At 35.9% G+C, this 25507-nt stretch overlaps 2 protein-coding genes, 1 long non-coding RNA gene and 1 pseudogene across 4 annotated transcripts; 2 read left to right on the top strand and 2 right to left on the bottom strand.

The window, feature by feature from the left end:
• Nucleotides 1-1632: 1632 nt before the first annotated feature.
• Nucleotides 1633-15856, bottom strand: LOC139822778 (fatty acid synthase). The gene is made up of 19 exons (XM_071794799.1): nucleotides 15463-15856; nucleotides 14821-15071; nucleotides 14321-14552; nucleotides 13449-13867; nucleotides 12162-12455; nucleotides 11683-11890; nucleotides 11420-11580; nucleotides 10764-11081; nucleotides 9932-10437; nucleotides 9394-9698; nucleotides 8633-9034; nucleotides 7095-8125; nucleotides 6664-6908; nucleotides 5729-6425; nucleotides 4626-5460; nucleotides 3800-4278; nucleotides 3411-3665; nucleotides 3074-3316; nucleotides 1633-2984 (listed from the first exon to the last, which is right to left on the bottom strand). Exons 1-19 carry the CDS (start codon nucleotides 15635-15637, stop codon nucleotides 2805-2807), a joined length of 7236 nt encoding a protein of 2411 aa, XP_071650900.1. The 5' UTR covers nucleotides 15638-15856; the 3' UTR covers nucleotides 1633-2804.
• LOC139822909 (uncharacterized) lies at nucleotides 5469-5932 on the top strand. Its single transcript, XR_011734640.1, has 2 exons — nucleotides 5469-5649; nucleotides 5881-5932. It is a non-coding gene; the product is annotated as an uncharacterized lncRNA (long non-coding RNA).
• Nucleotides 15702-24937, bottom strand: LOC139822787 (citron Rho-interacting kinase). 2 transcript variants are annotated; one of them, XM_071794811.1, is made up of 13 exons: nucleotides 24285-24937; nucleotides 23854-24180; nucleotides 23293-23537; nucleotides 22676-23122; nucleotides 22467-22599; nucleotides 21866-22386; nucleotides 20253-21728; nucleotides 19738-20178; nucleotides 19168-19520; nucleotides 18944-19098; nucleotides 18563-18775; nucleotides 18218-18473; nucleotides 15702-18128 (listed from the first exon to the last, which is right to left on the bottom strand). In XM_071794811.1, the coding sequence occupies exons 1-13, from the start codon at nucleotides 24499-24501 to the stop codon at nucleotides 18020-18022; spliced, it is 4893 nt and encodes a 1630-aa protein (XP_071650912.1). In that variant the 5' UTR covers nucleotides 24502-24937; the 3' UTR covers nucleotides 15702-18019. The 2 variants fall into 2 exon arrangements, with proteins under 2 accessions (XP_071650912.1, XP_071650922.1); XM_071794821.1 differs by having other exon boundaries at nucleotides 23854-24177.
• Nucleotides 24938-25230: 293 nt separating this feature from the next.
• On the top strand, nucleotides 25231-25350 carry LOC139825149 (5S ribosomal RNA; annotated as a pseudogene).
• Nucleotides 25351-25507: the final 157 nt, after the last annotated feature.

Raw genomic sequence — 25507 nt, 5'->3', positions numbered from 1 at the left:
ACACCATTCAGGTGATCGAACAAGGACGCGTTAGAAGACACAGGTTTCTTAACAAAAAGTGATTCTTTTGGTGAGACCTATCATCCCCTAAAGTTTATTTCATACCTTCTGAAACACCCTGTATATGGTGTCCCAAAAAACTGAATATTCTTTTAACGATAAATTTTTTGGCCAATCTATAATCCATTTTAACAAAGATGTGTAGGAAGGTCATCGTACATTTATTACAACTTTTTAATCTTTTAACTTATACATTTTAATTAAATTTCACAATTTAATTTAAAATTCTATTACAATAAATTCCAGTTGAATTTAAACGATGAATATAGTTTTGTTATCTATCTGGTTCCCGTAAATTTATTTCACAAAGAAATCTTTTTCTCAATCACTTATAATTTGCAGATGATTGATCTAGACTAGACGTTACTGTCAAGAAAGGATTGGCTTCAAATTGGTCGAAGAATTTATCAAAGGATATGTAGTGGATTTGGAATATTCTGTATATTTGCCATTTTTAATTCCATACTTTTTTATAATAAAACGATTTTACTAGAGGTTTGTAATGGAGTTGATCTCGTTTATTCTAAGATCATTGGGACCGAGCATTTTCTTTATTCAGAGATTTTTCGTCAATCTTTATTCTTATTAATGGCACAAGCACAAAATGTCCTTTTGTGTTTTGTCCTTTTTTCACAATTGTTCATGTTAGTAATGGAAGAACACTGCAAGAAGTCTTGAGTTAGAGAAAAATCGGCGACTCGGAACAAAGATTCTTAGAATAGAGGAAATTTATATATATATATATATATATATATATATATATATATATATATATATATATATCACTAACAAGTTCTTAGTTTATATTTTGCACATAATGTTGAGTGAGTGGGAAATGATTATTAAAACGAGAGGATAACAAATGATAACATGTAATGAGCGTTTATTATGAATGGTTGGGTATGTATTAGTATGTACTAGTTTTGCATTAAAGTACGATTATGACGTATTAAAACTGCAACCAGAATTTTAATACCTTTTCCAATTTTAGAGCAAGCAAATTGACACACGTTCGCATTATTAATTACTTTATCCGTCATTAATTGCCTTATCTAAATTCCAAGTATATGCCTCATTTTTGGTAGTATTAATTGTTCGTTGAGAAAAGATGTTTAGCCAATTATCTTTAGATTAACTTTTATCAATGGTAATGAATCATTCAGATGTTAGCTCTTTTTTGCTATAACTTGACTTCTAATTATACTCCGTTCAACGAGAGATTGAGAGTAGATCGGACGAAAATTCGGCCGTCTCGCGCAGATTTTCCCCCCACGGAAGGCTTAGAAAGCCCTCCTCCATACTGCCATGCCGTATTATACGAGCGCGCTACGCTCTCTCCACTTTGCCCACCTATGCACAGAACCACTCTCAATCTCTCGTTGAACGAAGTATAGTTACATTTGATAAGGATTTATTTTCAGTGGATGTGAAAAAAAGTCAGTAAAAATATCTGACAAAAATATTTAACAATAAATTCTTGTATTCCTCGTACTCCCGAGAGAAGCAAGAAAAGATTTAAAACTAGGAATTCCAAGGATTAATTGAATTGAAAAGACATAATGACTACATAAGTGAACTTTATATCAATTTTCTATTTATTTATTTTTAAATTTAATTTTGTGTCAACCTTGTAACATAATGATTTTATCTTATAAATAAAAAACCTATATCACCTACGGATTTCGCCGATTTTAAATATTTCCAAGCTAGCACTATGAATATCCGACTAATATCTGTATCTGTATCTGAAATAATTATTATCCATATATATTCGAATAATGCAAAATGATTTAAATCTTTTAGTATTCGAAGAATCAAATCTGTGAATTGGGATGCAAACTAAAAAAAAATTGACAGAAAATTAATGACAAAACACAATATGCCATAATTTGTTGAAATTGTATGTAACTTTACATGCTTGTACATATACACAAAGATCCTTTTACACTTTGTGTGCTTTATAATTACGCAGTGAAAATAAATATATACTGAAAATCTTTAAAAACAAGAAAAAAAAAGATATTTTTCGTTGTAGAAAACATTCTTTTAAAGCTAGTGAAATAAAAATAATTAAGTAAATAAAAGCTAACTTAGCAAAGCCCGAATACCTATGAAACACAAGAAAAAAAAAATACAGTATTCTTTCTATTTTAATTACATTTTTGTTGTACATAACTTCAATCAAATTTTGCATATTAATGTTGTAATTAATTTTCTGCAATGAGGAAAGGGGAGAAGAAGGAGTAAATCTAAATTAAAAACTTGTAGATTCGGTTGTTTAGATCATAGATAGATATTTCACCCTATGATTCGAATAGTTCCAAATTTGAATAATGGATAATTCGGTGAATTCATTATTCGGATATCCAAATATTGGCAAATCCAGATCATGTGTTCAGAGCCTTAGTCCAAACTCGGCAAAAATATACATACATACATATATGTTGTTTCTAAGTTAAATAAATATATTTAATTTAGAATATCTAAATATAAATATAAATATAAATATAAATTTACCGTTTCCAAGTTAAATATATAAATATATTTAGCTAAGTTAGCTTTTATTTACTTAATTATTTTTATTTCGCTAGCTTTAAAAGAATGTTTTCTACAACGAAAAATATCATTTTTTTCTCGTTTTTAAAGATTTTCAGTATATATTTATATATATTTATTTTATATATATTTTTTATTTATATATTATTCAGTATATATTTATTTATTACAGGCCTTTAATATGTAATTTAGACTCTTGAACGTTCTTGGTCTTCACATTCGAACGGCCGGTCTTCCGCTAAAAGTTTCCTAAATGCTTTAGGATCCCGCAACGGTTCTCCGTTAATCGCCGCTATGACCTTATCGCTGTCCAATATCGTGACATGGTTGCCTTCGATGTAATGCACGTCCACCTTGTCTCGTGTGATCTGAAAAGTTTTATTAGTGTTATTAGGTATCGATTACGAGAAATTAAACCTCGAACGTTTGTGAAAAGTACACGAAGGAAGCGTAATACCTTGTGTAAGCCATAATCTTCTTCATTCATGTCGACAAGTTGTGTTGTGGGTCTCAAGAGTGTTATAGGCGATCGTATTCGTTCCAAGGATGACGAGTCGTAATTTCGAAGAGCGAGAAGGTGCGTATAAATGGTTGTGCACAAAGTCTTTTTAGTTTCGATCGAAGTTTTATCAGGAAGGTACGAAAGGAAAATATCTAACTTCTCTTCCCAGGTCTTACATTTCTCGACATCCAAAAGTAGCTATGAAAAAAAAAAATAATAATAAACAGGATATTGACAACAAGAATATGCTCGAATACGATCGAGAAGTATTTTAGCAGCCAGTAAAATCTACCTTTCCGCTTAAAGTTGATTGCATGGTATCCATGATAGTAAGCAAGATATTATTTTGAAGTTCTTCCTCTGTAGCGGATGGAAGATATTGCTCTAAAGTCATTTTCAGCATGTCAGGAGCACCGTCAATCAGCACCAATCGACCACTCAAACCTCGTTTTTCCAATCGTTTCACTAATTCGAGGGCAATTAACGAGCCGAACGAATATCCGATTATAGCGAAACCTCTTTGCTCTTCCGCCTTTGGCAAGATATACTGGAAATTTCAATAAAACGTATGTCATCCCGCATGGACGAGCACTTTTCGATTCAACAAAAGCATTCGTCAAAGGAAATATCGAATGAATATCTAATTTTATTTATTATTCGTGCCCTTCCGTGTATACGTACTGATAAAAGCATATCGGCGTATTCCGGTATAGACGTATAGTTACGCCCAGTTTGTGTCAATCCATATTGCAGGGCTGTTGCGATAGGTTTGATCTTCGACGCCAGTGGATTAAATATCTGTCCGCAACCCTGTATACCCGGCAAGAGGAACACTTTGATCTTGCGCGGATTCATCCATGTTTGTAAATCCATATGGGTCTCGGCAGACAACGCTTCGTTACCCAAAAATATCAACAGTTGCATGCCAGATATCTCGGCTTTCTGTTCATCGTCCTGTTGAGTCTGTGCTTTCTCTCGTTCCAACTCCTTATCGCGCATCTCCGTCAGTTTGGCAAAGTTCAGATTGCGGATGTCCTGCGCGGTGAGGAAGATATCGTACTCACGTTCCAGTGTTTGCTTAATCTCCACGGCCATCATCGAGTCCATGCCGAGTTCGGCCAACGACGTGTTCTGAGCCACAATCTTCAAATCTTTCAGACCTGCAAAAGTATCGAGACATGTAATTAAACTTGGTGTATCGGTGGTGATGTATATTCTTGAACAACACGACATAATATATCAGCAATTTTATTTGAAAAAATTTTCTGCATTAATTATTAAAATCGACATCTATCCAGTGGGAATAGTAGAAATAAATAATATAAATAACATATATATATATATATATAACATATATGATTTTGATTCCAGAAATATTGATTTTACTAAAAATATACTTAAACGGCAATTAATATTTTACCCCTTGCGTAATGTATATAATTTATAGATTCCTCTCTTTTGATTTTGTTTTAGAAAAGACTATCCCCTAAAATGACAACAATCTTACCCATTATATTCGCCACGGCCTCCACAATGTTGGCGGCTCCATAAGCACCTACACGCTTCTCCGCTACCACCATGCTAGACACCACCGGGCGATCCTGCAACAAGAAGTTCTCCAACTTCTCAAGGCAGGACGATACCTTTTGCTGCAAAGTACCGCCAATGACGAGCTCTTTATTGTTATCCTGCCACTCGGCGACGAGGCCAACTTCACCTATCGCGCCCCATTGAATAGCCAGCCCCGGTAGACCGTTCGCCGCTCTGCGCTCGCAAATTCTCTCCATCACGGAGTTAGCCATGCCGTAATTCGTCTGTCCAGCGTTCCCTCTGCCGCAAGAAACCGAGGAGAAAACTACGAACTGCCGAAGTTGCTTGCACAAACTTCTGGATAGCTCGTCCAGCATCTTCGTAGCCCAAGCTTTCGCCCTGAAACTCTCCTCGAATAACTCCGGCGTTTGATTCGCGCAAATGCCGTCCTTCAGCACCACGGCGAGATTGAAGATCGCATCCACCGGGGCCTGTTTCTCCGCGGAATTCAGTATAAATTCGCAATCCTTGCGACTTGAAGCGTCCGCCCCCGTGATGATAAGCACGTTCACGCCGTAAGATTTCCATAGCTCGACCTTCAAGCGCTGATAACCGTTCTTTATTCCCGTTCTTGATGTCAACACCAAATTTTTAGCGCCTCGGCGTACCAGCCAGTCGGCCAGTTCCAATCCGAAACCACCTAGTCCACCCAGGATGAGGTAAGTTTTATTACTGTCGCAGTAGTATCGAGGATCAGCGACAATAGGTTTGTTTTCAAGGACCTTCTTCTCATCGCAAATTTTCAGAAGCACCTATAAAAGATATGTAACATAGTCTTAATTGTTAAGTTTCTTTTAGTTTATCGCAAATTTTGATTTACTCTAGCAATAAATTTAATGCTCTTTTCAAAGCTTGGGAGCATCGTTAAGTGACTATAACATTGCAATAGAACAGCTGACAGCAGTTGGTCGTGTATAGTTACTATTCCCAGTAAACAAAATGTTAGCAATACTTTAGCAATTCCTAACAGATTTGAACATAATATTACAATAGATTGCCATCAACTGCATTTATTTTTACCTTGCCTATATGTTTTCCAGCCGCCATATATCTGAAGGCCGTTTCCAATTCATCCTTTTTAAAGACTTTTCTAACGAGCGGTTTGATAGCTCCATTTTTCAGGCCCTCGTTTAACATATCATGCAGGTTTGTCTTTTCTTCGTCTGTTGTAGAAGAAAGCAGATTGTCGAGTAGAATTCCGTGGAAACTGACTTCCTTCAAGAAGATCATCATTCCCAAGGGATTATTTGCAGCGAGATCAAACTTGCCGATCTCCAGGAAACGACCGCCCTGCGCCAGACAGCGAACCGACGCCTGGAGCTTCTCCTCGGCCAACGAGTTTAAAACGATGTCTACTCCGTCGCCATTCGTCTGCTGAAGTATCATTTGCTCGAAGCTGGTGTTGCGCGAATTGCCAATATGATCATCTGGGATCGACGGAAACATCTCGCGAATGAACTTGCGTTTTTCAGGCGTTCCCACAGTGGTGAACACTTCGCAGCCTTCATTAAGGGCAAGATGTATCGCCGCCTGACCGACGCCACCAGTGCCAGAATGAATGAGCACTTTGTCGCCCTTCTTCATATCGCCACGCTGATACAGCGCGATATAGCATGTTGCGTACACGCATGGCACGGTGGCCGCGTCTTCCAATGACCAGTTGTCAGGCACGTACCAGCACAATTTTCTATCGGGTTTGACGACATTCGTTATACATCTGAAAAAGTATAAATTTATTGATCGTACAAAAATCGAAAATTTCAAGCTCTCGCGTGTGTCTACGATAATCCAATCATTAAATACGTTAATAAACTTTTGAAAATATGCCGGAACTTAATACTTTCATTGTGTAGTATGTCCCTTTTCTAAATGATGAAAGTATAATAAAAACGATACTTCAATGTATGATTTTACAAATGTAAAGTATACAAATATATTTTTGATAAGATTATTACTTTTGGAAGAAAAGTCCCATCACGCGACGACCAGCGGTATCGATACCAGCATACTCGAAGCCAACTGTGCTTTCGTCGAATCGTTGCGTACGCGATGTGTTATTAGTCATAGCGAGTTTTCCTGTGCTCATCATGATATCTCTAAAGTTGAGAGGCGAATACACTACATAGACTAGATCCTTTTGATTAATATCAGGCTGTATAGAGCCCTGGATCCAACGAAGCGAACTTAAGTCACCAGGTATCTATATTTCAAAGATATATATTATACAAAAATGGAGTAATTATATATTATATATAATACTATAATATATAATATTATATAACTGCGTATATAAAAGTAATAATAATGTATAAATATATGTGTGTGTACATACATCTATGCAAGATGTTTCAGAATACGGTATGTTTTCTTACGTATTACTACATACCATTTGTTCGACATACGCATGACGGACAAGCTTCGGCTGTAGATTCGGTAGCGGTTGATGTCTGTAGGAACCCCATATCTTTCCCGTTCTCAATACGTTGATCGGCAAATCCAGCTGAAGCTGTTCCAAGTATAATGGGTTTTGTAGGGAAAACTTAGGAGCTTTGGTATCTTGTATCAATATGCTTCTGATTATTTCTCCGCCTGGTTCCTTTCTCAAGCAATTCACGAAGCCTAGCAAACCACTTTCCAAGTCTCCCTCGCTGACGAGTATTATCCTCATGTTGGCGGTCTCATTTTCCGCATTCATTAACGAATTCAATTTCTCGAGCCAAGTGAACTCATCGTTGTTAACATGAATGATTTCCGTTTTTCTGATCAGCTGTTTCTTCTTTTTCTTTAAAAGTACAATAGTCTCTTCGCCAATAGTCTTCTCTAGAATCACGTCTAATTGTAAGTCGTGCTTCGAAGATGTCGAAAGATTTTCGGCTTTGAACGATCTTTCTCGTGTCAATACAAAACCGCCGTTTTTCAGTTTCAGTAGGATCTGCTCCAATTGTGTTTTCTTATCTCTTGATAGTAGCCCGATACCGATGGCAAGCATAATATTCTCTTCTTTAGACACATTATTAATGTCCATGGAGATCACATTCGAGAGTAATGATTTGTCGTCGAAACGATCAGATGGTGCTGACAGATATACCTTCGGTTGAATTAAAGGCAAGTCATTCAGAATCTCAGTAAGCATCGGTGATACTAATTTATCCGCTGTCACATTGTCGGAGTCGTCGATCAACTCGATGGTCTTCACATGAATAGCTTGATGATATTCGAGCGCGATCTGCGTAGACAATCTGATCGCCTCCTTCAGGGATGTTTGCGCTCTATCGCGATGAGCCACGAATTTATATTCTTCGAGGATTGGGTCACTAGCTGGCAGTCGGCGAGGTATAGCCGTAGCCTTGACACCACGGATTTCGACTCCCCCTGATAATATGGTTTCCCATTCTTCGTACACGTGTACGGGGAATTCTGCAACGGAAAAGTGCAGTATTTATATACGTGTAATTATAAGATATCAGAATTATTAATGTAAGAATTATGATAAGAGTAATAGAGAAAACAATTTATAATTTTGACTTATTTAAACAACAATTAAATAATTATCGATTATATAATATTATACATAATATTTCTCATTAAGATTGCGAATTGATATTGCTTATAGTATGACTTTTTTAAATACATTTATATGTATAAAAAGTGTGTGAAGTTGAAAGTTCAGCACGTTATTGAAAAATATTTTACAAAATATCTCTAATTTAAATTTCTTTAAGAGTAAGAGCTGCAAAAAAATTATTTTGATCTAAACGGAAAGATGAACAAAAGTCACACGTATAAATTATATTGACAACGATTAAAAATTCATTGCTAGCCCACGCTATGATTTGAATTAAGAAATGTATAGTTAATCTTCTTATGCAAGAACAAACCTCGTGAAATATTTACCAAGTTGAAAAACGAAATGTATAAACTTACGTTTGTCTACTGAATCTTGATTTCGGACTTCCTGGTGGTGAAGTTTGGTGTCAATCACGATCTTTTGTATTCTGGTAGGTACGTATAAATTTTTCGTTTTCATTCCAAGAATCATCATCTGTAGCATGTTGTCGAGGAACGTTACCCAATTACTCATCCAAGCAATGTGTCCCTTCTTCCCTGACATAGATGCGCTTTTTAAGGAACGGAAAATGCCTGAATATTGATATCCCCGCAATCTTAGCTCTTTATAAATATCCTTAGTATTCAATACTTCTTCCTCGTCGTCATCTTCTGGCAAAAGCGCAGCAGGTATCTTTTCTTGCGCAGGGTTCTTCACGACTCGAATAAATCCAGTCACAACTGCAGCACCATTTTCCGTTATCTCGAATCTTCCAGTACCTGCAGAAATAATTATCGCGATTAATTAATTAAAATATAATTAATGAGAACATATACAAATGTTTGAATATACAAACGTCAGGCTTGCACAGTTCGAACAATTTAAAATTTAGTCTTGAAATTTGGATTTTTCGATCACATGAAAATTTCGAGCAGCAATCAAAAAGATTAAATCTTTTAAGATTAAAAATGAAATATTATGCATCCTATATAAGATATAAATAAATGCGATTGTTGCCATGACTATAAATTGTTAAATGCAATTGATATGTAAGTTAAGACATGTCGATAAAATGGCAATGATTGTTAATCACGGTAGTACTCTGTATGTTTTATATGAATAGAAACATCGAGAATACCTCTTTGAACCATCACTGTTAAGTTAATTTCGCCTTCTTTCGGTAGATGGGTAGCACGGATGAAGCTGACATCTTCGAAAATGACCGATAGCTCTGTGTGTATTTGCCCATGCAACATACCAATACTTTCCCAAACCATAGCAAGGTATTCCATGGCGGGTATTAAATTCTTCCCATCGATAACATGACCGGACAATAATTCATAAGTCTCGTCAGCTACCGACAAAGAAACGACTCTCTCTCCGGAAGTGATCTTCTTTTGCGTCTTATACGACGTTACGTACCAGTCGTCAGTGTGTTCCCATCTTAAAGGAAATCAAATCATTTATTTCAGTTTATTATGTTAATCTCTCAATAAAACTTAATAGGATTCTCAAAATAATTTTCGTGCAATTTTCCTTCATTTTTCTTGTTAATTGGAACTTCGTAAGAGTAATGATCGAAGGACAGTTACATTTTAATACATTAGAAAAGAATTCTTGTTTTATTTCAGATAACCAAACATTTAAAATAATTTAAATGATTTCTGCAAACCTACCTAACAGAAGGTGAGATCATTGGGGTACCGCAGCTAACTGGATACTCGATGGGCGGATAGAGACTCGCAATATCCGGTTGTAATCCTGTATTGTAGAGCTTGCCGATCGCTTGCAAGAAAACCTCAACGTTGTCCCTGTGACCGCGCTGGGTGAGCGCGATATTCGTGACTCCCGGGCCGAGGGATCGTCTCAGGATAGCTTGCAGTAGACCGTGGGGTGCGATTTCAATGGTCACGGCATCCTTCGGGATCATACGCGACGTTTCCTCGAATAGTACGGGACTCAGAAGATTGTTGGTGTGGTATTCGGCGGATGAAAACTTGGCAGACGGGGTGGACCAGTTGTTGCGCGGTACAGACGAGCTCACCCATTTTCGGCTGCGTGGCTTCGGTTGAGGAATTACCTCGCTCAGATAACCCAGAAGTTTTGGCCCGGCGGGCGCGATGTAACGACTGTGATAGGGTATGTTGCTGCATGGCACTTCCTTCGCGAAGATTTGCTTAGCCTGGTTAAATGTACGTAAACTTAGTTGGAACAAATATTGGGGGAAAAAAAAAATTGTTGGGAAATATTTATAATTCGAAAACGTGATAAATAAAACCACAATGAAAATGTCATATACGTACACAAATGTCGCGTGTATTGTTAGATTTTAATTAACACGCTGGAAATTGTTGTAGCGTCGCGTTTTGCATTGTTAAAATATCACATTTAAATCCGTTTAAAATAATAAAAATAAATTTGCATAAATCTATGTTATATTTTTTATCAATACAGATTAGAAGAATTTTTTTATTTAAAAAAAACCAATAAGTTAGACAATAATAGAACCTGCAATTGGGCGACAAATTCTTTCATTGATTCAGCGGGTCCACTAATGGTGCTACTGTCAGCAGCATTATGACAAGCCACTTCGATGTCGGGTGGGCACATATCTTTGATGTCCTCGTAGCCAAGACCAACAGCCGCCATCGAACCGAAAATTACTTTAGTTTCGATGGACGCTAAACCTCTCGAGTACGCCGATAAGATCATTTGTTCGGCGGTGAAGCATCCGTCTGCGTAAGCGCAACCGAGCTCTCCGACGGAGTGACCAATAATATTATCCGGTACGATGCCCACCGATGTGAGGAGATCGACCAGACCAATCTATAAAATTCATATTATATCAGAATACGATGAAGAATAATAAGAAACCTCTCAAATTTAAATATTGATATTACACGCTTAAAATCTTAATTATAAATTCTTAATTAAAATAATGCTAACTAAAGTGATATCTAGTCATTCTTGTCTTACTTAAAATAAAATTAAATATGTATAATTTTTTATATAAGAATATTAATATATCTCATTGTATAATTTATTATTAATTAATAATAATTTTGTTAATTATTTTAATTTCTGACATTTTTAATTAAAAAAAATTTTTATTTTTATTATGTCTGATATCGGGAATGTGTGTCGCATGATTATATACTGCTCACCTGTACTGCCGCGATACCCACAAACGAATTCAAAATATTGTCAAAAGTAGATTTGTCCTTATTTGTCAGTATATCAATAATATCTACGCCGCGCGGTCGTAAGACGGCGTCGCATTTTCTAACAGCTTCGGCAAAGACGGGGAATCTCAACAGATCGATACCTATTTAGAACAATTCAACAAGTCGAATAAACAAAAAGGTATCAGGATAAAATATATCATTTTCATTTTTAGAAATTAAAAAGGATTTAACACGATACGTACCCATGCCAGGCCATTGCGATCCCATACCGGAAAATACGAACCAAATTGGTCTCGTAGTTCCCAAATAATTTTCCGTTTCCTTTGGGATATGCTCCGTCTTTTTCGAGCCGACTATTGTGTAGCCTCGATACAGATGCCCTTGGATATCCTCAGAGTGAATGTCGTGCAGCAGGCGGATATATTCAATATCTACCGGATGTCTCTCGATCTACGAAAAGATAAAAATAAATTTTTCCATAAATCTAAAACAAATCCAATCGATTAGAATGTCTCGATGAACATTTCGCTCTGTGTCGATTTTTCTCTAAGGAAATCTGTCGAACTTCGTGTAGGTATATTTAAAGATATAAATTTTAATTCCAATTTTACATTATTAATCTATGACCGATATATTTCATTCATTTTCTATGTTTTATATTATTTAATTTTTATATGATCTTTCTCTCCAACGTCTTGATTATTCATCAGTTTTTACTTACATCGCTTAAGAATACTTTAATAGAGTCCTCCGTACGTCCAGATACTGTTACGAGTCTCGGTAAATCATCAGATGGTGCTCCATTGTTGATCTTCTTTTTCGAATAAGATTTCAATACGACGTGGCAATTGGCACCTCCGAAACCGAAGGAATTAATACCCACGTAACCACCATCCCATGGTGTCTGCTCGGTGACGACCTTGAGCCTGCCATCTTCGAGAGCTTTCAAACCTTCTCGTGGTCGGTTGTAATGTAAATTAGGTGGAATTATTCCGGTTTCCATTGCTATTATTACCTATGGTAAATGTTGATTAATGAATTAATATACCATAAACCTAAAAGCTATTTCCTGTTTATTTCTTTCAGTCAAATATTCGAATACTTGCAATATTTTGGCAACAATTTTAATTAGGATTTAAAAAATTAGGGCTAAATAAAATTTATATTTGTTACTATTCGGATAAATCCAACTAGATATTAAGATTCTAGAAAATTTTAAATAAGTAATAACATTTTTTTTATTTTAAGAGGATTTTGACAAAGTTAAATTTATAAGAGTTAATTATAGTAAAATATTTATATTCTATTTCTTGCTGTAATGAAAGGAACGTAAAAAAAAAATTAGATGCCAACGTTACATACTAACCATACCCAACGTTGCTTGACTTCAGTAATCGGACGATAACAAAGCTATTACAGTACATACATTTGTAGTTCCTGCCTTACTAGCTTAACTACTTGATCAAGAACTGATACGCAACAACGTGATATAGACGTTGGACGGCTGTTTGTAACAATTTTAGCTGATTTTAATCCGGAAGAATTGAAGGATTTTAGTGGGAATTATAAATATAATGCCAATTTGCTAGAATTCGAGTACCTGAATAATTAATTCGTCAACTTATCTTATTATTGAAGTATTAATATCTGAAAAATTCGAATAATTCGAATCTTAATATCCAAAAACTTGTTGAATTTATCCAAATCTGTGAATTTGGATTCAAAAGAATTATCTACATTACTTAAGAAATAGAACAGAAAGCTAATCGCTAAATTAAAATTGGGATTTATATAGCTACTTTTTTTGCTAGCTCTGAAAGAATTATCCACAACTAAAATAGTTTATCGTCTAAAAATGTAAATCAATATATGTATATAGTATTCCTTTGTCGAAAAATCGAAAAATATTTAATTAACTTTACCCTTCTCGTTTCTAGAGATTTGCAAAAGGATTGTTAACATTGTTAAACATTGTAAACGCGATATTTCTAAAAAAAAAAAGAGTTACCTTGATAATTTGACACAGACCGCTAGCGGGCTCGGGATGACCCATATTCGACTTAACAGAACCGATCAACAAAGGCGCAGTTCTCTCTTTGCAGATGACTTTTTCAATCGCGTTGAGCTCCTCGGGATCGCCGACTTTAGTGCCGGTACCGTGACATTCTAGATAGGACAGATTGTTTGGCGATAAGCCGCAATCCTCGTAGCATTCTTTCAGCAAGTTGCCCTGCATCAGACTCGACGGGAACGTGATGCCCTGCTCTTTGTAACCGTCGCAGTTTGTTTTGCCGTAGACCACCGTGGCGTAGATCCGTTTCGCGTTCTTCGCCTTCTGCAGATATATGACGGAAATCGTCTCACTGCGAGCATAGCCATCCGCGTCGGCATCGAACGCTTTGCTGCGACCATCAGGCGACAAAACCCCTGCAATCATCATTACCATAAAATATACGAAAATAATCGCCTATTATATTCTCAATTCTTTGTACGGTATTCATTGATTATCTTGAGAACGAAACTTTTTATTAAAAAAATCTTACTTTATCTTTTCGACTTATCATTAGAATTGTTATATTATTAATTTTTTACGGGATCACATCCTATATATGTATGATTTATATTATAAATATCAATAATGTATGCTTCTTACTATTGATACTTTACATATATTACTTACACTATTTACATTATTTACATTAGAACTAATAAAAAGAGTCGTATTGCATTTTTAATGCAAAACCGTTTGCACGTAATTACCTAATTAATAATAGTATAATTTTCTTTTTATTTGGGATTCTGCATACAATAAATATTTACAAGGAAACGTGAGTTCTCTTTTTTTCACGTTGCAACGTAATCAAGAACGAGGAATCGTACCGAGACGAGCAAATTGCAATGATACGTAGGGATGAAGGCACAGATTCGATCCGCCCACGATAGCGGAGTCGCATTGGCCGTCTTGCAAGCACCGATAAGCGTGCTCCAACGCGACCAAGCTCGAGCTACAGGCGGAATCCAGAGTGTAAGATGGTCCAGTCACTCCTAGCCAGTAGGAAATCCTATTTGCCAGCATAGCTCTGCTGCACCCGGTAATTCCAAAGCCATTTACCTAATCATCACAAGAAAATTAAGAATAGAAAATAATTTTTCACTTTAATTGCTAACATCTTCGCCTCCTACATTTTTCTATCCTCTATTTTTATCAATAAGCAGGCGAGTAATTAGAAATTTCGCAGAAATGTGAAATTTCTGACCTTTGAAATTCCTTTTGCATCCAAATTTAGATTGACAAAGTGAATTTCTATTCTTTTTAACTCGTCTATCTATTGTTACGTAATATACTGACGCGCATTAATACTGACATAATACTAACGTACCTGTAATTTTTCGTAAAACCAGGTCTTTTCAGATTCTGAGAAACACGCCCCCACAAAAACGCCGGTTCGCGACCCACGCAATTGCTTTGGATTAATTCCCGCGTCAACGACGGCTTCGTAAGCATGCTCCAGTAACATTCTGCACATCGGATCCATCGTGTGGGCCTGTTTGAAGTGGACCCCGAAGAACAGGGCGTCAAATTTGCCAACATCGTTAATCTTTCCTGTACGCTGAGGGATATCTGGATGATCTGTTGGCATTTATAAAAACATAATAAATCATCATGTCCATCCTGAGTGTTAATTACGTAAGTAAAAGAAAAATAGACACATTCAACTGTATTAGATATATAATTATTATATGTATCATATATATGTATTATTCAAAGAGTTATATGTATCTCTACGTTTTACGTATATTAGATATGATTACATATTTTAGATAGAAAAATTAACATAAAATTATATGTAAATTTATACACATATATATTATTTGATATCATTTTATGGAAAAAGTATGTAAAACATACTTGTCTGCGTAAGAGATTTAATATTTGGTATATATTAATGCTAATAACAATATGTCCATTTATATATATTTATAGCAATTAAAACTTTTGTTTATTCTGATCTATTAATTACCTAATTTCCACCGGCGATCATCATCCGTGATCATGTCTACCTTATTTAGTAAATTGTTTTTGAGCTCTTCCACATTTTTGGATTCTGGAAATCTACCGGCAATACCAGAGATAACGATTTCTTCGCCAGGTTCAGGTGCTTTGTAATTCTTCTTGGTTGATTTCGCCGCAGACATCGTTCCCAGGATTATCTTCTAATTCCGTCAATACGAAGAAAAGAAACAATGTTGCTGAAGTTGGTTGTCGAAATATTATCTCATCAATTATGAGATTTTTCAATTATGATGGATATTTATAATTAATTTTGTTATTAATTTTCACTGTATAGAAACTATTTGTATTTACAATGTATTTTATTATAAAGAACTTAACGAGCTCATTAACTGGTTCGGTGACGACTCGCAACTGAAAGACGAGACAGCGGAAAACGGCGAGTCTTTATAACAAAGAACATCCCTACCTCCTATGAATTCCATTATTGTAACTTTGAACTTCCGTTAAACATTTGCATTACTAGTGAGAAATACGTCAGATCGTTTTTTGAATAGCTAACTCCTCTTATGTACTATTTCAAAGAATTAAATTTCACAAAAAGTTACAGAATAACAATGGATTTCTAAATATTGTCTGCGTGCGTGCATAATGAGAATTATATACCACATTTTAATTAACGCATACATGTTCGTTAAATTTTTTTATAAAGAAGAGGCATGCATTTTTTGCTATTATAGAAATAGATTGAATTACAATAAATTTTATTAATATAACGTAAAATCCAATAATACTGTAAAAGTATTTATTGGTTTACTTATATCCGAAATTTTTTATCTTATATTTGTAGTAAATAAAAATTATTAAATTGCATCAAGTTTTACAAATATAAATTCTGCGTTTACATATTCTCTATATTTTTACATTTCTCACATATAATTCTTTGCTTTTAAGACATAGAAATAAGAGCGTTTAATATTTCTAACATAATATATCAAGCTCTTAAGCCTGACATTCTGTTTCACTCAATTCTTTTTCCTTACGCATCGTGTTTAATAATATAAATTATACACAAAATTAATGATTATATACTGTAAGTATATTTTTAAATAATTTTTTAATCTCTTTCATTTTCTGTAGCTGAAGCAGTTAATGATATCTTGTGAGACTAATCTCAACTTTCATATATGCAGGAGAATAATTTATGAGGATTACTGAAGATAAAAAGTGTCCTAAAACGATATATGACAGACTTGGCCGAATAAAAAAGGCATGCCGTTCGACATCAAAATCGACTGTAATAAGCCACGATCAGATTCTCTTTTATAATCCTTTCCTGCCGTTCACGTAATGAATATTCGATATCACGGGGACACAGAAGTCAAGGGTGGCCGGATATCGCTTCAGAATACATAATGTGCCTTCGTTATCATCCTCTATTAGTTACGTTGACGTAGACCGTTACACGCGAATGTGTTGCGAGTTGCAACATCACGTAAGTTATGAATTTATAATTCGTTTCTACAATGTTCGGTAAAATATTCCTTTAAATTGTGGCATTTTGTTCCAATAAGAGGAAAGCTATAACAAAAATAAAAAGAAGAAAAATATACTTTTAAGCGTTTGATAATGCGCAATTATTTTTCAGAAACCGATAGTGACATAATATGCAATGTACTGTAATTAAGATATATCTTTATTGTCTTCACATTTTAGACTAAGTTATAAAAATACAAAAGTTTTACTTTGATATATAAAGAATATATTATAATTATCAACGAATTGTTAATATATTATAATATTATGCCGCTATCGTATTAATATTAATTTACATAATATAATTATATAAGTACAGTTACTCTTCGTACTTATAGATAAAACTTAGCCTTATATATTTTTCGCGATTGTACTTGAAGAAAAAAATAAAGCTTAATGTTACGACCATTTGAATTTGAAATTCTAATACGAATAAAAGCCGCGTATTATTTGATCTTTAACCCTCCGATTGTTTACAATGCATTGAATTTAATCAACATAAATTTTATTAATACACATCGACACAATATTTAAGACATTCTGTTTGATATATCAAGTTACAAACGTCTTAAAAACGTTTATAAATAAATAAATAAGTACATTTAATAATATCATGTAAACAAATTTATTTATGTATTAATAAATCAATAAATTAAATAAGAGCAAGATTGACCGCGTACAGAAGAAAAATTTAACGATCAGAGGGTTAATAATTAATATGGCAAGTATCTGAGATCTTCATTAAATATATATATATATATATATATATATATATATATATATATATATATATATATATATACATATATATATATAACATATACGTCCTTGATTTTAATGAAGCGTTTATGTTCTGTTAAAGAAGCACAATAACTAATTATAAATTAGATACTATTCCACTTTTAAACTCGTTTGTTCTACAGACATAGTTTTTCTTCATAGTAATTGCTGCTTTATAAACGTACAAATATAACTTCTAAGCCAAGAGATAACTTTGAGATTAAATCAAATGTTCATATACAAGATCTATTTTAATATTTGTGTACTCCAGCAAAGTGTACTTTTTTCCCTTGCCCGTCTAAAGCCTCCATTAAGCTTGACGTAAAACTAAATTCTGAGCTACTTTCGTCCTCTTGACCTCTGAAAAAATTAATATAGTTAGTAATTTGTCGTATTAGAATGATTAGTTTATTTGTGCCAATAATTTTATCTTAAAAGAAAAGACATACAGTGTGTCGAGACTTGTCAAACTGCCGTTCAATGTTGGCATACCGACAAAACCATCTATCTTCAGTAATTCGAGGTAAGAATTAATAGTGGCCACATAAATTCCTTTTGAACAAGCTGTACCTAAATAACGTGGACTAGATAATTCGATTAAAGTACGTTCGAGACTCTTTTCCGAAGAACTGTACGCTTCCGCATCGAGTTTCACAATCTCGACAGACGAGAAATGAATAATGAATAAGTACGGTTTGCAGAATGCTAAAATGTGATAATAAGTAATTTAATAGAGTATAATTTCTATGTATAATTAATGCGTCGCATTAATATGTATCTAAACTGGTATCTACCAAAAGCGATTGGGAAATGATTCCACATTGGATCAACAGCACGAGTCCTTCTACCATTTTCATCCACAAATACACCAAATGTGTTGTAACACAATAAAAGCTCCACCGTGCCGTATGAATTGGAGATATTCAGAACACAAACAGGAAATATGTTAAGTTTAGCTGCGCCTGATATTGCCGCTTTAACTGAACTATTGTCTTCCTCTGGGAATTCTGCGAATAATGCGTCAATCGTTTTATATGTTACTTTTTCCGATTTATATTTTTTATTTATATAAGAATAATTTTAGATAAAAATTATTATACGTTTACCACTGAGAAATTACGAGGTATAAGAATTGTGTAAAATATATAATTTTATTTGCGTATGCATTTGCTTACCGTTTACGACATAAGTTTGCAGATCGATCTGTAAAAACTTATGACAGCCTACAATAAGGAGATTTGGAGTAAATATAGCACAGCTACAAGGCTCCTGTGTATCGAGTTCACGAAGCCCGACAAAATCCCCGGAATCTTTTCTCCATTTCAATAATCTGCATCAATATGTATAAAATAATATCTAGAATTGTATTACAGTGCAATATGTATTAAAAATTACATACATCACATGAGATGTAGTTGCGGCGCATAGTGTATCGCCTTGTAATTGGTAAAGATGGCAATTATCAGAGTTAGATAATACGCTCTTTGTACTGATTGCCGGTCTAGAACAATCGGCGGCCACCGCGTTAATCTTTAGTACCCTTAAGTTACAGTGTACTAATTCCCTGTATTCACCAGCTATCATTAAAGCCAGATCTAGGTAAGAATGTAAAGAAAGTTGGTGTATCTGCTTGAGACCGCGTATCGTAGTGAGTGTCTGAGATTTGGAGGCGCAATATGAAAACAGGCCTTCTTTCGCACCCAGCAAAAGCACATTTTCCACGCCTAGATCCACAACACAGTTCAAATCCAACTAGAAACAAACGGAGTAACATTAGTTTAAATTAAAAAACGTGAAACTTTCGAGGAATTTTATATAAAAAAGGAGATCTATATCAAAGAAGAAAGCGCAATTATAGTTGAATTTCTTATTTTGTTAGATAAACAAATCGAAAGCTAGTCTCGCATTTTTCTGTGTTTGATTTCATAAAATAGATATAATGCACAAATTATCAGTTATCACTACTTACCTGATGTTTTTCTAATCTGAGTACAGTTTGATACTTTTTACAGTTGGATATAGAATACGAGTTTTGAGCAATAACGGTTTTTAAAGTTTTAAGCCAGTTTCTTTTATCGGCCTGGCTCCGTGCCATGACGTCCAATCTAAACGAAGGCCAGCAAGTCGTCGCAGAATTCGATTCTATTCTAAAGATATATGGGATGTCGGATTCTTTCGTTTTTAATACGGGCTGCTGTACCACCTCGGAAACATTAAATCCATTGTTTTCTGTTAAATTTAAACGATTAATCGGTGCCATTCCCGCACATGGCTGATGGTCGTAGACACACAGACACGATCCTTCCAACTTCAGATACTTCTTCTCCCAGTTAAATTTTGATCTATCGGGAACTTGTACCCATCCTTCCATAGAAACTTCTTTTTCTTTACAAGGAGCACTTTGTAAATCCTGCAAGAGATGCAAATGAATAAACGAATTACTACAAAAATAAGACCAGAAATAAACAAAATTCAATTTCTTACCGCATCTGGTTTGTCTGGCTGATCTATCGCCAAAGTCTGGACGCTATCTCCAATCGACGATAAACTCTCATCGCTATCCCTGCGACAGTATTTAGGGAAATCACTCGATAAACCACAATTGTCAGGTACAGATTCCTTGCATTCCAAGTGCGTCATGATTTGACACTCACTGCAGGTTAGCGCGGCACGTTTTCCGAACTGTATAGCCTCTGAACACGCTGTGCACTTTCCGGCGCGCATATCTATGCGATCTGTGCATCCGACATTATATCTATGCGGAATGTTGTGTCCTATCCTCTGCGGAGATAACTGCCTAAGTAACGAACTACTGGTCTGCGTAACACTCTTCACATTCTTGCAATCGCGTTCTGGCGTCGTCGGAGATGCAGGTGCAGATGCAGATCCGGAGGCTGTTCTAGCTTTCTGGATTAACAACTGATCCGTCAACGTCTTCACCTTCGCCCGTTCTTTGGCGAGTTGATTTTCCAATTCGCGATATCCCACAGGCATGCCCATACCCACAGGTGGCACGTTCTCCTTTTGCTTCACACCGAGTATCTTGTCGCACATAGTTTTTTTCTTCTTACTGCATTCCTCCAATTTCAATTGCAAGTAATCAATCAGCTTAGTTTGTTGCTGCCGAGTACTTTCGGCCTTCACCTCTCTTTCCTGATAGTATTGTCTCATTTCTTCCACGACGTCGTTCAACTCTGCTATTCTTGATCTCAGTGCCTGACCTTGATCTATGCTGTTCTGCAGATCGGCCATAAGTCCAAAATTCGCCTCTTTCAATTCGTGCACTCTCGTCAAGTATTCGCTGCTTTCTTCTTTCACGACTCTCGATTCTCCTTTAGCGGCTTCTAGAGCACGACTCAGTTCCGAGAGATCACATTCCATTTCACCACACTTCGTAGTCAATTCTTCTACTTGAATAGTGAGCTCGCGAGCGAGTTTCTTATACTGGTCCCTTTGTACGATAAGACTATCTCTCTCGCTTTCTATGTCACTCGTCTCAGATTCCAATTCTTCGATGTTACGTTCGGCTACCATTCTTCGTGTTTTCTCCTCGTTCTGCGCAAGTTCCGCCTCACGCAATTTTGTCTCGGCGGCTTCCAAGTCTTTTTGTAGCTTCATTTTAACTTGAATCAGCATATTATTGCGCGTTTCATGGTCACTTGTTAATCTTTCGTAATCCGTCAACTGTTCTTCTAGAACTGTACAAGTTTCCTTCAGTAGCTCAATATTTAATTCGTAGCCCTTGATATCCTGTTCTAATTTTGCGAGTTTAGATTCAAGTTCAGTTTTTTCTTCGTTATGCCTAGCGATTGTCTGTGTCAAACGTCTGTTTTCGGCATTCAGAGTATCGACACGCTCCTGATTCGATCGCATTTGCTTACGAGCCGTATCCAATTCTCTACGTAACGACGCGCTAGAAGATTGCAATTCCTCGATCTGATGATTAGCTTGGGTCAAAGCCTGAAAAATATGAGAAATAAATTAAAAATAAATAACAAAAGCATGTTAGAAAAATGGATTTTTCTATAGGAATTTCTATTTATTTCAGCAAAAAATTAAGAAAATATTTAATAAATATACATAATATAAATATTTACCCTTTGTGCTGAATCAGCCTGCATTTTATTCCTCGATGCCTCTTTTGTAATATCATTCAATGATGTCTTCGCGATATTCAATTCTTTCAATAGTTTCTTAGAATTTTCTTCTTCCTCTTTTACCTTACCGCTTAATTTTTCCTGTAACTTTTGTTTATCTTCCTGTAGCATTTTTATTTTATCCTCGGCTCGCTTGGCTTCTCTCTCTGCTATACGTTTATATAAATTAGCATCTGATACTTCTTTTTCTTTTTTGTACAGAGCCAACTGAGCTTGTCTCGCCGTTTGCTTTTCATCTTTTAAGTCTTCTCTTAATGTTTGAAGCTGCTGTTTCAGTTTCTCTACTTCTTCTTGTCCATGAAATACCTTTGTATCAGCGGCTTCAATAATTGCTGCGCGACTTGCAGATGGTACTTCATCCAATTGTTTAAGAGTAGCATTCTCTGCTTCCAATTTCGTAACACTATGTTCCAAACGTTTCAGCAATTCCTCTAAATTGCAAACTTTGCGCAGTTGGTCCTCTGCAATTAAATAACAATTAAGTGACGGAATAATATGAAAGAGGAATGATTGATAATCTCGCTTCTATAGTTTTGCTTACCTTCCTTTTGCAAAGAGTCCTGTAATCTCTTTTGCAATACGACCTTATCCTGCGCCGCTTGCTCCAAATTTACAGCAAGCGCCTCACTTTGCTCCAAATTTATCATGGTTTCATTTAGGTCCGACTTGGTGACCTGCGAAAAGTAATTTAAATTAATGATGCTTTATCGTATTAATCTTTTGTAAAATAGATACTTTTTAAATACCTACTTGCAATTGTTGCTTTAATTGCTCATTTTCAAGATTCATTCTTTCCAATTGCTCTTGCATAGTTGTGAGCAATTGCTCCGACGTTTTCAAGTCGTCTATCTGTCTCGCTCTCTCTTGCAATTGTTTACGTAAAGTTTCAATCTCGGCGTCTCTGGCCGGTAACGTGGCTTGTATAGTACGCAATTGTTCCTGACAATCTCTTAATTCGTTTTGAGCAAGTTCTAGAGCAACATTTAGTCTTGATTCGCGACAGTGGTTCGAGTCCTGCTCGTTTCGTAATCTAGTCTCGAGATCTGTGTTCTTCGCCGCTTCGAAGTCCAATTTCGCTCGCAAATCAGCCAGTTGAGTGTGAGCGCGCGTGGCCATCTCTTCTAACTTAATTTCTACGCCTTGAACACTTTGTCTGTTTAACTCACGCGTCTTTGCCAAGGATTCCTTATATTGTGTCTATAAACATATATTAATAGAGAATTAGTATTATCGATGACCTCAATTTACATTTTACCTTCATTTATAATTTGTCATTGTGGAGTAGTGACACATTACTTATAAATAATTATATTACGTTACATTAATTGTTACATCATTATATTGTTACATATTATAATGTCACTTACTTGAAATATACGCAACTTATCCAATTCTGCATTTGCAGTTTGCAGTTCGCACTCCGTTCTCTGCAGACGCGAACTCATTTCATTGTTACTTGTGCATAGTTCTGTAATTTTTGTGGTTTGTGCTTCAATATGCTTATTTAATTGCGCAATTTTATCTTTCTCTGCATTCTCCCACTTGCGCTTAGCGTCTCTTATTAATCCAAGCGCTCGAGTTTCTAAATCTCTCCTCTCTTGCCGCTCAAGTTCTATCCCACAAGCAACAGTTAAGTTTTTATCGAGCAATAAATGTGTCTTATATTAATTGAAACACAATCGTGGGCTATATAAACTTTTTTCCACGAATGTTTATATCTATGGCTGCGTTCAGCCGATACTCCGCTAGCCTAGCATTCGTGAGCAGTCGCTCGTTTCCTCTCCTTTTAATCCATTGGGTCAAAGGAGAGGAAACGAGCGAAAACGAGCGACTGCTCACGATTGCTAGGCTAGCGGAGTATCGGCTGAATTCACCCAATTTGACAATATATAAGCTTTGTTGCTAAAATTATTAGTAAATTTATATACCTAATGTCCTTTTAACGCCTGCCAATTCTGATCTTGTAGCTATCAATTCTTTCTCCAGTATGTCTCTCTCCTTGTTGGAAGTTTCCAATCTCCGTGTTTTCTGCTCTACCTGAGATTCCATCTGAGAGAACTCCCTGACCTTGTCCTGCAGTTCAAGTATCCTTTTTTGCTTCTCTTGTGCTTCTTTCCTTTTCTCATCCAACTTTGCCTCCAACTCCATCTTCTCCTTGGAGAACTTGTCTGACTGCAGATGATGCTTGGGAAACTTATATTCAAAGTATGGAGATCCTCCTGATCCCGTTTGAGTTTCAGATTCCGCAGCTTCTGCTATGAAAATCGCACAATATTAAAAAAGGAACATAAAAAGAAATAAAAATATATTTAAAATCTATAATAGATCTTTTTATCAATTAAATTAATTAGATACGAACCCAAGCTTCTCCTGAGCTTGGAGATGCCAGCTAAATCTGACCTGACAGCCACCAATTCCTGCGCCAACTTGTCCCTCTGTTTGATGCTTGCATCCAGCTTCTGCATCCTCTCGTCCGGATCGCAGAAATATTTAGATTTGCCGTGGGGGTTTTCGCGGACCTCCAGTGCCTTCTTGCACCGCTCGTGCCGTGATCTCTCATTGCTACCCAACTCCATGATCTTCCTCGTTTATACACAAGACACTTTAACGATGTGTTGACATTTAGATCTCGAGTAAGATCTCAGAAAGAGTTTCTGAGATTAATGTCTCACGACATTCTCCTTCGTTCGAGTCAGATGTGGAAGGGACAGGGACGTAACCCCATCCGGATACAGGAAAGAACACGTTCAACGGTCGGAACCCTCGAAAGAGACTGCCCCACGCACTTTCACGGAATATACGGAATTTGCACCTTCGTAACTGCCAAGGAATGTGAACGAACGCTACCTTGGTCCCTCGAGTCCCTCCTTGCTTCACTGTTACTTCCGAATCGCATCAATCGCATGCTCACGCTCGCCCGCATTAAATCGTGACGGTGACCAGACACCAAAGTTTACAATAGTTTACATTTCTTCACCGTTCGCGTCGCTGAACTTGTAACGGTTACGAGCAACTTCGTGCGTACAATTTAAATTTAATACGTCGCTTGCGACGTCAGAGGGCGCAATTGCAGCGATCGCGGTGGCCTCTGACGATCGTTCGGCGAGAAAAATCAATAAAGTAGACAGTATCGACTGTCGATAGATATCGATACATAATTTGAAACGATACATAATTTACAATTGCAAAAACTTTAATATACACGTGTTATTGTACTTGAACGGATGGACGGATGGTGTAAGCAAATTTTGCATTTTTCTTTGCAATTGGTTAAGGTTAAATCATTTCCGAAAATACGATCTATCGCCAACGTTCAAATCACGTTGTCGTGTACCAGTTCTCGTCCGATCACTGAAGTCAAGCAACGTTGAGCGCGGTTAGTACTTGGATGGGTGACCGCTTGGGAACACCGTGTGATGTTGGCGTCAATTTTTTTTTTTTGCATTTTTATTATAGCGGAAAAAAGAGGATATTGAATAACTTTTTGACCCTACAAATTAATCAGTTAACGATTTTTATATTTTTATTGCTATATTCCTGACTAAAATCCTCCTTGTTAAAACCGGACAAAATTGTTTTCGA

The sequence above is a fragment of the Temnothorax longispinosus genome, chromosome 1 (genome assembly GCF_030848805.1).
Source record: "Temnothorax longispinosus isolate EJ_2023e chromosome 1, Tlon_JGU_v1, whole genome shotgun sequence".
Classification (NCBI taxonomy): domain Eukaryota; kingdom Metazoa; phylum Arthropoda; class Insecta; order Hymenoptera; family Formicidae; genus Temnothorax; species Temnothorax longispinosus.
The sequence above is the reverse complement of the archived record's forward strand: the minus strand, read 5'-3'. Positions and strand labels throughout refer to the sequence as shown.

Coding starts and splice junctions, on each gene's coding strand:
- LOC139822778 (XM_071794799.1), bottom strand. CDS start 15,637: ATGTCTGCGGCGAAATCAACCAAGAAGAATTACAAAGCACCTGAACCT. Junction 4,279..4,625: donor GGCCGTGGCGAATATAATGG/GTAAGATTGTTG, acceptor ATACTTTTGCAG/GTCTGAAAGATTTGAAGATT. Junction 2,985..3,073: donor AAGATTATGGCTTACACAAG/GTATTACGCTTC, acceptor AAAACTTTTCAG/ATCACACGAGACAAGGTGGA.
- LOC139822787 (XM_071794811.1), bottom strand. CDS start 24,501: ATGGAGTTGGGTAGCAATGAGAGATCACGGCACGAGCGGTGCAAGAAG. Junction 24,181..24,284: donor CAAGCTCAGGAGAAGCTTGG/GTTCGTATCTAA, acceptor CGATTTTCATAG/CAGAAGCTGCGGAATCTGAA. Junction 20,179..20,252: donor AGCCAGACAAACCAGATGCG/GTAAGAAATTGA, acceptor CATCTCTTGCAG/GATTTACAAAGTGCTCCTTG.